This window comes from Oncorhynchus mykiss, chromosome 5 (assembly GCF_057628025.1).
Source record: "Oncorhynchus mykiss isolate SJ-2025 chromosome 5, ASM5762802v1, whole genome shotgun sequence".
Taxonomy (NCBI): domain Eukaryota; kingdom Metazoa; phylum Chordata; class Actinopteri; order Salmoniformes; family Salmonidae; genus Oncorhynchus; species Oncorhynchus mykiss.
The window spans coordinates 92098256-92112320 of NC_143026.1; the positions used below are offsets into that span (position 1 = coordinate 92098256).

General features: G+C 44.5%; 1 protein-coding gene across 1 annotated transcript in view; it reads right to left on the minus strand.

Moving 5' to 3' along the window:
* Positions 1 to 600: 600 nt before the first annotated feature.
* lmo4b (LIM domain only 4b) overlaps positions 601 to 14065 on the minus strand; it is a 39586-nt gene continuing 26121 nt past the window's right edge. The window contains exons 4-5 of the mRNA XM_036978903.2: positions 12851 to 13006; positions 601 to 2173 (exon numbers count right to left, since the gene is read on the minus strand). Coding sequence (XP_036834798.1) covers positions 2165 to 2173; positions 12851 to 13006 — 165 coding nt within the window. The 3' untranslated portion in view covers positions 601 to 2164. The remainder of the gene's footprint in view (positions 2174 to 12850; positions 13007 to 14065) is intronic.

The following is a 14065-nucleotide window of genomic DNA, read 5'->3' on the forward strand; positions in this document are numbered from 1 at the left end:
GATCTAACAGAGAATTAGGGTTGATGACCTAACAGAGTATTAGAGTTGATGACCTAACAGAGCATTAGAGTTGATAAATGGAAAATGTTCATTTGATCAGGAAAGAGAGAAAAAACATGTTTATCCATTTTCAGTTGAGTTAGATGCTCCTCCTCATCAGAACTGATAACAGCTGTGCAGAAATCAGCTTTTTCTATATTCGTAATGTGAGTAGTTCCATAATGAAGGCCTATTATCATTAAAAAGAGAGGAGTGTCTGGACAATGGATGAGAGTAAATGCAGCTATTATCTCTTTCCGTTTGGGCTAAAAACAGGTCTGTTGGAAATAAATTAGCTACGGAAATGTAATGAAAAACAAACCAGGATGACCATACGGTAAATTACAGTCAAATAAGAACTGAAATCCCTCAAGACCTATAGTAAATGTAGTTTAATTAAGACACAGAACTAATAAAGTATATGATATGTAGCCTACCCAAGTTCAAGCCAACTTCTGTCATTTTCGTCACTGGCAGACTGCCAAGTGTAAAATTGGAATAAATGATGGAATATGTAGGGTAAAATAAAGTGTAGAACTGCCAGCAGTAAATTGAGGAAGCTTTTCTGTATCATAATTATTTTTATTAATCAAATACACCATACTGGAGCAAATGTCTCTGAAAATATCACAAATAGATTTTTCTTTCATTCATGAATTTATAGGGTTGGTGAAAATCTCTACATTAGTGACTCTGAACATCTTTCTTTTGTTAAGCCATGGGTTCAGGTTTCGGTTCAGGTTTAGGTTCAGGTTCAGGTTCAGGTTTAGGTTCAGGTTCAGGTTCAGGTTCAGGTTTAGGTTTAGGTTTAGGTTCAGGTTCAGGTTTAGGTTCAGGTTTAGGTTCAGGTTCAGGTTCAGGTTTAGGTTCAGGTTCAGGTTCAGGTTTAGGTTCAGGTTTAGGTTCAGGTTCAGGTTCAGGTTCAGGTTCAGGTTCAGGTTTAGGTTCAGGTTCAGGTTCAGGTTCAGGTTTAGGTTCAGGTTCAGGTTCAGGTTTAGGTTCAGGTTTAGGTTCAGGTTCAGGTTCAGGTTTAGGTTGCGAGGAGAGGAGTCGGGGTTAAGGACAGGAAAGACCAACACCAACATTGGCTGTGTGCAGTAGATCATCTGCTAGGTGTCGATGAGCGGTGGTGATTCAACATGTAGAATCGTTCGGTAAATGAACAGAAACTGACGGCCGTGGTTTGTGGTCAGAGGCGATAGGACAGACACCTGCTGCACACGGCCCACATTCGTTATGGTCTGTATGGTCCATTAGGCTGTGTCAGGAGCAGAATGTACTGTGAGCCACGTCAGGACAAAAACATTTACATGCATACATACATGGTAGTTTTACAAATACACCAAGAGAATGCTCATCATAATGGTATTACGTTTCCACAAAAAAGCCACGGATACTTTTTAACCTAGTCTTGTTTTATATACCACCAAAATAGAAACACAGTCTCTTCACAACACTTCAAATAATGAACAAGCGAATATCAGGTTGGAAGGCAAGTAGGAGGTAAAAAGAAGAGGGATACATTTAAAGGAGACAGTCGTTTCTTTCCCCGATACTAAAAACAAAAACAAATGTACAACTGTGTGCAGATTTGAAAAACAACTGCAACTTGATTAGCTTCATTTTGTATTTTTCTCTCTTTCTTTGTCTCGTTCTGTTCATCCTCAGATCGGTTCCTCTTCCTCTCTTTCTCAGTGTCCCTCCAGTTCTGATCAAGTCTCCTTTTAGTCCAGTGTCAGAATCATGGAGTCCTCAGAATCACATCTCAGGCGTATCATAAGCGTGGGGGGTATGTCCTCCCGTAAAAGGGAGTTAGGGTGGGGACGAGGGTGGGTGTTGTACAGAGAGAAGCGGGGGGGGGGGGGGGTATGTCCTCCCGTAAAAGGGAGTTAGGGTGGGGACGAGGGTGGGTGTTGTACAGAGAGAAGCGGGGGTCTTGGTAGATTGAAGAGGCTGCCTGGGGGCTCAGGTAAGAGTCTGGGTGCCTGGAGAGCAGGGGGGGGGGGGGGGGGGGCTGGGGGCAGGGCAGGGCAGGAGGGATGGTACAGGGATCCAGAAAGTAGTGGGTGACAATAAGCTAGGGTTAAAATGAAGGCACGCATCCTGCTTCTTGCACACCTTGCTCCTAACACACCTGAGAGACAAAGAGAAGAAAAGTTAGAAGTTGCAGAATGTTGAGAAATGTTGAGAAAAAAAAAGGGCATAATAAGTTTAACTGGAAATTCAATCGACAAAAAAGCTACATGAAAACAACAATAATTAACGATCTTCACTTCCCCGGGTATTACTGATATTTTGTTTTTAATATTTATTAGGATCCCCAATTAGCTGTCGCCAAGGCTACGCTTCCTGGGGTCCAAACAGGAAACAAAACACAACAAATAAAATACATAAATGAACATAAATAGACAGAGCACTACATTTACATTTACAAATTTAGTCATTCAGCAGACGTTCCCAGCGACCAACAGCTAGTGCATTCGTCTAAAGATAACCGCATGTCACAGTCGTGTCACAACCAAGTATCACATATCACTTACATAATACACTACAAAATATAATACAAAATGCATACAACTGTCTGTGTGTCTCTTCACATTCCCCGTCATACCGTAAGGTATTTTTTAAATCTGTTTTTTTTTTTAAATCTGGTTTTATGGGTAGCTTGAGTTATCTGGGGTGGCAGAGAGTTCCGTGTAGTCATGGCTCTATTATAACTGTGTGTTTCCCAGCCTCTGTTCTGGACCTGGGGACCGTGAAGAGACCTCTGGTTGCATGTCTTGTGTTCCATCCTACTTTCCTTGTGTTGTAACGATGAGTGTCCGAACTGTGTGTCAACTACTTGAACAGACAGTTCGGTATCGTCAACACATCAACACCTCGCACAAAGACCAATAGTTTATGCGGGTCAATCTCTTTGAGCCAGGAGAGATTGACATGCACGTCATTGACATTCGTCCTCCTGTATACAACTAAGTGCAATACGTGCTGCTCTGTTATGGACCAACTGCAATTTGCCTACGTCCTTCTTTGCGGCACCTGACCACCCAACTGGACAGTAGTCCAGGTGCGATAAAAAAACAAGGGTCTGTCTGGTTTAACGGGGATATCGTGAAACACCTTAGGATGGAAAGACCGCTTCCCACTTTAGCATCCATTTAGTCTATATGTTTTGACCATGATAGCTTGATATCAAAGAGGACACCCAGCAGTTTAGTCTCAAGTTTCTAAATAGACACTTTATTCAATAATAGATCCATATGATCCATAATATCCATAATAGATCCATTTAGGGTTGAGCGAGTGATTTGTCCCAAGAAATATGCTTTTAGTTTTGAGATATTTGGCACCAGCCTATAGCTAGTTACCCATTCTAAAATTGACTGGAGCTCTATGTCAAGGGTGTCAGCTACTTATTTTACTGTTGTAGCTGACGTGTATACTGCTGAGTTATCAGCATACATGGACACAGAGGCTTGATTCAAGGTCAGTGGAAGGTCGTTCGTAAACACAGAAAACATTAATGGTCCAAGCCGGCTGCCCTGCGGTACACCACACTTAACCAAATTTGCATTTGAGAGGCTTACATTGAAGAAAACCCTCTGTGTTCTATTAGCTATGTAACTGTCCATCCATGATAAGGCAGAGGATGCTATATTTTCAAGCAATATGTTATGATCAATGATATCAATGATATCAATTGTTTGCATGTCATTCCTGTTTGCTAATCATGTCTACAAAAAAAGTGATTAAAGTGGTTGGCAATATCAAAGGGTTTTGTTATGAACAAGCCATCAGCCTCACTGAAGGATGGAGCCGAGTTAGCTTTTCTACCTAGACTTTCATTTAATGTATTCCAGAGCTTTTTTACTATCATTCTTTATATCATTTATCTTTGTTCCGTGGTATAGTTTCTTCTTCTTTTTTGTTTAACTTAGTTACGTGACTTCTCAATTCACCGTATGTTTGCCAATCTCACATTCTTATTTGCCATTCCCTTAGCCTCCTCCTTCTCAGTCATACAGAAGCAATGTTTCAAAATGGCCTCTAAATATTTCTTGTGTCTGTCTTATGAAGATTCTACTCACTTTTTGTCAGCTCCTTTTAAAGCCTGCACTTCATTTATTGATCCGTGAGGCTTCGTGCGCCATCTGCTGCCCTATTTCCTCTGCATTAACTTTAAAGCACATTTATAAAGTGAGTATGTTTTCTTATAACTATAACAATGCTCTAACAAACACAATCCCAAGAGTATTGACAAAGTTCTTTGTGAAGTAGAAAAATACAGAGGAACAAAAGACAATTAGAATGTGTCTGAGGAACCATTCTATTCTGTTCTGCTGTCAGAAGTCAGAACTTTTTTTCTCTCCATATTTCTCTTTTTTTTTGTTTTTAAGATTCTAGGGGGCAATTTACATCCCCTGTTCTTCAATTCGCTGCAACCACTGAGAAGGCTTTAGTCTATTAGTAATTGCGAAGCCCCACTTTGGGGCTAATTAGAGTGCTGTAGCTGACTGGGACGGTCTGGCTCCCCAGAGTTCAGGCACTGGATGAGAAAGAAAGGTTATTTGTCTGTCCTGAACAAAGTGATTAGGGTGAAGCCGGGAAGCTACTTAATAAATGAGCATCAAATGTCCTGCGCTGCCGCCACCGACACTACCATGTTGCCGTCGCCACCGACAACACCAATTATGTCACAGAGAAAAATCACACAATGTTTTGTGCTGTTGAGACTGCTGGAAGTGTTACAACCACTCTGTGTTTGCTAAAGTACTGTTCTTTAAAACTGAATAGGAGGAGGAAGGCCACACACAATTAGGGGTCCTATACTCCTGAATGCATCCTAATAAGGGAAAATAATATTATCCGGAATGCATCCTGGATCCATCCCAATACGGGAAAATAATATTCTCCTGAATGCATCCTGGATCCATCCCAATACGGGAAAATAATATTCTCCTATATGCATCCTGGATCCATCCCAATACGGGAAAATAATATTCTCCTGAATGCATCCTGGATCCATCCCAATACGGGAAAATAATATTCTCCTGAATGCATCCTGGATCCATCCCAATACGGGAAAATAATATACATTCAATAAAGTGCCTCCTCAGCAAGATAATTTTAAGTGTGTGTGTGTGTGTGTGTGTGTGTGTGTGTGTGTGTGTGTGTGTGTGTGCGTGTGTGTGTTTAATAATTCTCTCTCTCGCTCCTATAATTAAAGCACCGGAGCCAATATTCAGATTGCATTTTAGCATTAATAATTCAGCTGGTTTCACTGCAATTGATGTTGAAGCATCAATAAACAATGAGTCCTCATATTTACTGCAGCCCGCGTGGTGAGAGAGACGTGGTGGTGGAGGGGTGAGCGTGAGGCTTAAACAGACATTTAAAATTAAGCCAGATAATGCAAAGGCTTTCAATTTGAATGTGAGCTGCTCTTAGTGCTGATTTGTAAAAAAAAAAGTGACGAGGCCCTAAAAGGCCTGGTGATGGAGGGAGGGAGAGGAGGGAGACGAGGGAGAGGAGAGAGAGGAGGGAGAGGAGAGAGAGGAGAGAGAGGAGGGAGAGGAGAGAGAGGAGAGAGAGGAGAGAGGGAGGGAGACGAGGGAGAGGAGAGAGAGGAGAGAGAGGAGGGAGAGGAGAGAGAGGAGGGAGAGGAGAGAGAGGAGCGAGAGGAGGGAGAGGAGGGAGAGGAGAGAGAGAGAGAGGAGGGAGACGAGGGAGAGGAGAGAGAGGAGAGAGAGGAGGGAGAGGAGAGAGAGGAGGGAGAGGAGGGAGAGGAGGGAGAGGAGAGAGAGAGAGGAGGGAGAGGAGGGAGAGGAGAGAGAGGAGGGAGAGGAGGGAGAGGAGGAGGAGAGGAGAGAGAGGAGGGAGAGGAGAGAGAGGAGGGAGAGGAGGGAGAGGAGGGAGAGGAGGGAGAGGAGAGAGAGGAGAGAGAGGAGAGAGGAGGGAGACGAGGGAGAGGAGAGAGAGGAGGGAGGAGGGGGAGAGGAGGGAGAGGAGAGAGAGGAGGGAGAGGAGGAAGAGGAGGGAGAGGAGAGGGAGAGGAGGGAGAGGAGAGAGGAGGGAGAGGAGAGAGAGGAGGGAGAGGAGGGAGAGGAGGGACAGGAGAGAGAGGAGGGAGAGGAGGGAGAGGAGGGAGAGGAGGGAGAGGAGAGAAGGGAGAGGAGGGAGAGAGAGAGGAGGGAGATGAGGGAGAGGAGAGAGAGGAGGGAGAGGAGGAGGAGGAGGGAGAGGAGAGAGAGAGAGGGAGGGAGAGGAGGAGGAGGAGGGAGAGGAGAGAGAGGAGAGAGGAGGGAGACGAGGGAGAGGAGAGAGAGGAGGGAGAGGAGGGGAGAGGAGAGAGAGGAGGAGAGGAGAGAGAGGAGAGAGAGGAGGGAGAGGAGGGAGAGGAGAGAGAGGAGAGAGAGGAGAGAGAGGAGAGAGAGGAGGGAGAGGAGAGAGAGGAGAGAGAGGAGAGAGAGGAGGAGGGAGAGAGAGGGAGAGAGGAGGGAGAGGAGAGAGAGGGAGGGAGGAGGAGGGAGAGAGGAGGAGGAGAGAGAGGAGGGAGAGGAGAGAGAGGAGGGAGAGGAGGGAGAGGAGAGAGAGGAGGGAGAGGAGAGAGAGGAGAGAGAGGAGGGAGAGGAGGGAGAGGAGGGAGAGGAGGGAGAGGAGGGAGAGGAGGGAGAGGAGAGAGAGGAGGGAGAGGAGGGAGATGAGGGAGATGAGGAGAGGAGGGAGAGGAGAGAGAGGAGGGAGAGGAGGGAGAGGAGAGAGAGGAGAGAGAGGAGGGAGAGAGGAGGGAGAGGAGGGAGAGGAGGGAGAGGAGAGGAGAGGAGGAGGGAGAGAGAGAAGAGGAGGGAGAGGAGAGAGAGGAGGAGAGGAGAGAGAGGAGGAGAGAGGAGAGAGAGGAGAGAGAGGAGAGAGAGGAGGAGGAGGAGGGAGAGGAGAGGAGAGGAGGAGGGAGAGGAGAGAGAGGAAGGGAGAGGAGAGAGAGGAGAGAGGAGGAGAGAGAGAGAGAGAGAGAGGAGAGAGAGGAGGAGGAGGAGAGAGGAGAGAGAGAGAGAGAGGAGAGAGAGGAGAGAGAGGAGGGAGAGGAGGAGGAGAGAGAGGAGAGAGAGAGAGAGAGAGAGGAGGAGGGGGTGGAGAGGAGAGGAGGAGGAGAGGAGAGAGAGGAGGGAGAGGAGAGAGAGGAGGAGAGGAGAGAGGAGGGAGAGTAGGGAGAGGAGGGAGAGGAGGGAGAGGAGGGAGAGGAGGGAGAGGAGGGAGAGGAGAGAGAGGAGAGGAGGAGAGAGGAGAGGAGAGGAGGAGGGAGAGGAGAGAGAGGAGGGAGAGAGAGAGAGAGCTTAATGGAGGGAGAGGAGGGAGAGGAGAGAGAGGAGGGAGAGGAAGAGGGCTTAATGGAGGAAGGGAGCTCCCTCGCAGCTCCACTCAAGGTAATAAATGTATGGTCCTACTCCCAACAATATCACTCCTCTCTTTCAGTAAGACTCAGATGTTCTCAGAGCACAGCTCCTCCCCTTACTGAACACAAACACACACACACACACACACACACACACACACACATGCTACGAACAAAGGGACGCATGCAGTCAACTCACGCAACGGGGAGGACCCCCCCCCCCACACACACACACACACACACACAGACAAACACACACACTACGAACAAAGGGACGCACGCAGTCAACTCACGCAACGGGACGGACCCACACACACACACAAAATGTCCTCTGATACACCCAGATGAAGCACTAATAAAACTGTGTTATGACCCAACGATATGAGCGCCTACTGGCACGACAGACAGAAAGAGGGGAATAAAACTAATGTTATACTAACGTCATTATATAACATTAAACTAATGTTATACTAACGTCATTATATAACATTAAACTAATGTTATACTAACGTCATTATATAACATTAAACTAATGTTATACTAACGTCATTATATAACATTAAACTAATGTTATACTAACGTCATTATATAACATTAAACTAATGTTATTATGTTTGTAGAGTAAATGGGTGGTCTGGCTGACATTGCTTCAGCTGGAGGGGAGGGGAGGGGGGTGGGGGGGGGATAAAAACCCTAAACCAGGACAAGCCCCAAATAACAGAACTAATAGCTGGAACGTTGGTAGCATCTCTATGACTGGCCTGTTCATAATGCATCAGAAGTTCATTTATAACGTTATGTTGTGTGTTATAGTGCATTTTATGAAACGGCTATTATTCATATATGTATATATGTTACAAAAAAAAAAACGTTTTACTCATCACTATGGCATTTAAAGCTCTATAACTTGTTCTAAGCATGTGTTGAACCTTTTAATCATTTCGTTACAAAAACCAACAAAAAAAGAAAGTATTTTCGTCATCGACGAAACAGCTTGAGATCCGTGACGAACCCGCGGGCCTGCACCGTCACGTCTCAGACCTGGTACTGGATGTTATAAATCGACTCAGGCCCTACTGCCACTCATCACGATGGAAAAGCAGAATAATGATGGAAAACCAACCGAATGATGGAAAAATCTATCGCCCCCCCCCCCCCCCCCCCATCCAAAATTAAAATTCATCTTTGGTCAATAAGATGTAATATCTGTTGCGGCGCTGCTTTCAGTAAAGAGTAAATTAATCAATGTCGTCAATACATAATCATTAGTAGGAAAAAGGTTGTGGGAAATAATTAGGTTTTTATAGCTGCCTGCAGCCCTTGTTTCCTGGTGTCTGGCTTGGCATAGAATGTCATACTCTTTGAAGGGGATGATAGTCACTGTAACAAATTCGCTCACGATTCAATGACACTGCACTTTTCCCTCGTCTGGCCCAATCCCTGACAGCTACAGGTAACCTGTGTGGATACAGGAAGTAACTAGAAGAGCCGTGTTTTTTTTAACAACAAAACAAACAAAAAAAAACTCCCTGGTTCATGATGTCGTTGTTATTTCATGTGAAAGTTTTCTAATATTATCTTTTATATCTTGTGAAAATAAAAGGTGCTGAGTTTTGATTTTTTGTTTCAGTAAACACAAAAAAACAAAAGATGAGGAAAGCTACAAGCTACAACCAGTGTTCAAGCTGGTTGTCATTCATTGGCTGACAGACAGAGGGTTACGTTAGGTAGGTTTCAAGCCTGACGAAGACCTTTAGGTCAACATGTTACAGTCTTTCTCTCAGGCTACAGGAGTGACAAGTGGCATCCCAGTTTGAGAACAACTGGCCAACGACCTCGAGTGCTCAAGCTACAAAACGGTCATGTATTAGCTAGCTAGCATACCATATTACCACCAAACTGAGGGACCTCACCATACCATATTACCACCATACCATATTACCACCATACTGAGGGACCTCACCATACCATATTACCACCAAACTGAGGGACCTCACCATATTACCACCATACTGAGGGACCTCACCATACCATATTACCACCATACCATATTACCACCATACTGAGAGACCTCACCATATTACCACCATACTGAGGGACCTCACTATATTACCACCAAACTGAGGGACCTCACCATATTACCACCAAACTGAGGGACCTCACCATACCATATTACCACCATACCATATTATCACCAAACTGAGGGACCTCACCATATTACCACCATTCCATATTACCACCATACTGAGAGACCTCACCATATTACCACCATACTGAGGGACCTCACCATATTACCACCAAACTGAGGGACCTCACCATATTACCACCAAACTGAGGGACCTCACCATACCATATTACCACCATACCATATTACCACCAAACTGAGGGACCTCACCATACCATATTACCACCATACTGAGGGACCTCACCATACCATATTATCAACATACTGAGAGACCTCACCATATTACCACCATACTGAGGGACCTCACCATACCATATTACCACCAAACTGAGAGACCTCACCATATTACCACCATACCATATTACCACCATACTGAGGGACCTCACCATACCATATTACCACCATTCCATATTATCACCAAACTGAGAGACCTCACCATATTACCACCAAACTGAGGGACCTCACCATACAATATTACCACCATACCATATTACCACCATACTGAGGGACCTCACCATACCATATTACCACCATACCATATTACCACCATACTGAGAGACCTCACCATATTACCACCATACTGAGGGACCTCACCATATTACCACCAAACTGAGGGACCTCACCATATTACCACCAAACTGAGGGACCTCACCATACCATATTACCACCATACCATATTATCACCAAACTGAGGGACCTCACCATATTACCACCATTCCATATTACCACCATACTGAGAGACCTCACCATATTACCACCATACTGAGGGACCTCACCATATTACCACCAAACTGAGGGACCTCACCATATTACCACCAAACTGAGGGACCTCACCATACCATATTACCACCATACCATATTACCACCAAACTGAGGGACCTCACCATACCATATTACCACCATACTGAGGGACCTCACCATACCATATTATCACCATACTGAGAGACCTCACCATATTACCACCAAACTGAGGGACCTCACCATATTACCACCATACTGAGGGACCTCACCATACCATATTACCACCAAACTGAGAGACCTCACCATATTACCACCATACCATATTACCACCATACTGAGGGACCTCACCATACCATATTACCACCATTCCATATTATCACCAAACTGAGAGACCTCACCATATTACCACCAAACTGAGGGACCTCACCATACAATATTACCACCATACCATATTATCACCAAACTGAGGGACCTCACCATACAATATTACCACCATACCATATTATCACCAAACTGAGAGACCTCACCATATTACCACCAAACTGAGGGACCTCACCATACAATATTACCACCATACCATATTATCACCAAACTGAGAGACCTCACCATATTACCACCAAACTGAGGGACCTCACCATACAATATTACCACCATACCATATCTGTATATATATATATATATATATATATATATATATATACCACCCCTTTGGCATTTTGTTGCCTTACAACCTGGAATTAAAATTTAAAAAAATGGTGGTTTGTATCATTTGATTTACACAACATACTTAGAAGATGCTAAATATTTTTCATTGTGAAAAAAGCAAGAAATAAGACAAAAAAAATAACTATTCACCCCCCCCCCCCCCCCCCCCCCCAAAGTCAATACTTTGTAGAGCCACCTTTTGCAGCAATTACAGCTGCAGGTCTCTTGGGGTACATCTCTATAAGCTTGGCATATCTAGCCACTGGGATTTTTGCCCATTCCTCAAGGCAAAACTACTTCAGCTCCTTCAATTTTGATGGGTTCCTGCTGGTGAACAGCAGTCTTTAAGTCATACCACAGATTCTCAATTGGGTTGAAGTCTGGGCTTTGACTAGGCCATTCCAAGACATTTTAATGTTTCCCCTTGAGTGTTGCTTTAGCAGTATGCTTAGGGTCATTTTCCTGCTGGAAGGTGAACCTCTGTCCCAGTCTCAAATCTCTGGAAGACTGAAACAGGTTTTCCACAATAATTTCCCTGTATTTAGCGCCATCCATCATTCCTTCAATTCCGACCAGTTTCCCAGTCCCTGCCGATGAAAAACATCCCCACAGCATGATGCTGCCACCACCATGCTTCATCGTAGGGATGCTGCCACCACCATGCTTCACCGTAGTGATGGGGTTCTCGGAGTGATGAAAGGTGTTGCGTGTGCGCCAGACATAATGTTTATCTTGATGGCCAAAAAGCTCACTTTTAGTCTCATCTGACCATAGTACTTTCTTCCATATGTTTGGGGCGTCTCCCACATGCTTTTAGGCAAACACTTTTAAGCAATGGCTTTTTTTCTGGCCACTCTTCTGTAAAGCCCAGCTCTGTGGAGTGTACGGCTTAAAGTGGTCCTATGGACAGATACTCCAATCTCCGCTGTCTTTGTTGCCTCTCTGATTAATGCCCTCCTTTCCTGGTCTGTGAATTTTGATGGGCGGCCCTCTCTTGACAGGTTTGTTGTGGTGCCATATTCTTTCAATTTTTTAATAATGGATCTAATGGTGCTCTGTTGGATGTTCAAAGTTTTGGATATTTTTTTATACCCAACCCTGATCTGCACTCCTCCACAACGTTGTCCCTGACCTGTTTGGAGAGCTCCTTGGTCTTCATGGTGTCGCTTGCTTGGTGGTGCCCCTTGCTAAGTGGTGTTGCAGACTCTTGGGCCTTTCAGAGCAGGTGTATATATACTGAGATCATGTGACAGATCATGTGACACTTAGATTGTGGTGGACTTTATTTAACTAATTATGTGACTTCTGAAGGTAATTGGTTGCACCAAATGATCAGTCATGGAAATAAAAATGCTGAAAACATGTTGGAAGATGCTCAGTCACTTCACCCCTACCTATATGTACAAATGACCTCTAACCTGTACCCCCCCCGCACACTGACTCGGTACCGGTACACCCTGTATATAGCCTCGTTATTGTCTTACTTATTAATATTTTTTTTAACTTTAGTTTATTTGGTAAATATTTTCTTAACTCCTCTTGAACTACACTGTTGATTAAGGTAAGTGAGCATTTGACTGTAAAGTCTACACTTGTTGTTTTCGGCATGTGACGAATAAAGTTTGATTTGATTTGATGGACAAATAGCTGAGTTTTGGCGCAGGACTAGCTCAAACATAATATAGCAATATTGTCAAAAATACAATAATAAATCCCGATACATAACTGTATACATCGCTATCAGACAAAGGACTAGGTTAGGTACGTAGTGTGTTTCCTACAGTACATACCTTCTGGTCGGGCAGTAGTGGGTTTGTCTGCAGTGAACTCAAATGTCCATTGATGAGTGCTGTGGGTCTGTCGTGTTCACAGAACAGACTGCCGTTGATGTAGTGGAACCTGTCCCCTGGGACCAGCCGGTTCCGGCAGGTAGAACATGTGAAACACTACGGGGGAGAGAGAAAAAGAGAGAGAGAATTTTAAACAGTGTGAGAGGGTGAGAGAGAGAAAGAACGTGAAAACACTGCTTATAGCGAGAGAGACAGAGAGAGAGAGAGAGACAGAGAGAGACAGAGACAGAGAGAGAGAGACAGAAAGAGACAGAGAGACACAGAGAGAAAGAGAGACACAGAGAGAGAGAGAGACACAGAGAGAGAGAGAGACACAGAGAGAGAGAGACACAGAGAGAAACAGAGAGAGAGAGACACAGAGAGAGAGAGAGAGACACAGAGAGAGAGAGACACAGAGAGAGAGACACAGAGACAGAGAGACACAGAGAGACAGAGAAAGAGAGACACAGAGACAGAGAGACACAGAGAGAGAGACACACAGAGAGAGAGAGACACAGAGAGAAACAGAGAGAAACAGAGACAGAGAGAGAGAGAATCCATCACAAACTGCACACCTCCACTCAATCCCTACCACCAACCAAGCAATACGGTCAAGCCTGCACATGCACATACCAATACATAAAAACATTAGCTAACTAAGCACATGCTAACACACACACACACACACACACACACACCAATGCATAAAAACATGCTAACACACACACACACACCAATGCATAAAAACATGCTAACACACACACACCAATGCATAAAAACATTAGCAACTAAGCACATGCTAACACACACACACACACACCAATGCATAAAAACATGCTAACACACACACACACACACACACACACACACACACACACACACACACCAATGCATAAAAACATGCTAACACACACACACACACACACCAATGCATAAAAACATGCTAACACACACACACCAATGCATAAAAACATTAGCAACTAAGCACATGCTAACACACACACACACACACACACACACACAGCAATTTAACCTAATGTACAAGGGAAAGTAATTATGGTAAAGCTCATTCCACTTTATATCTATAAATAACTCATGATGATTAATTCACGAAAGGGTGTCTTAACTAACCAAAACGGTGGTCGCGCAACACAACTAAAGGCCATGTGATAAAAA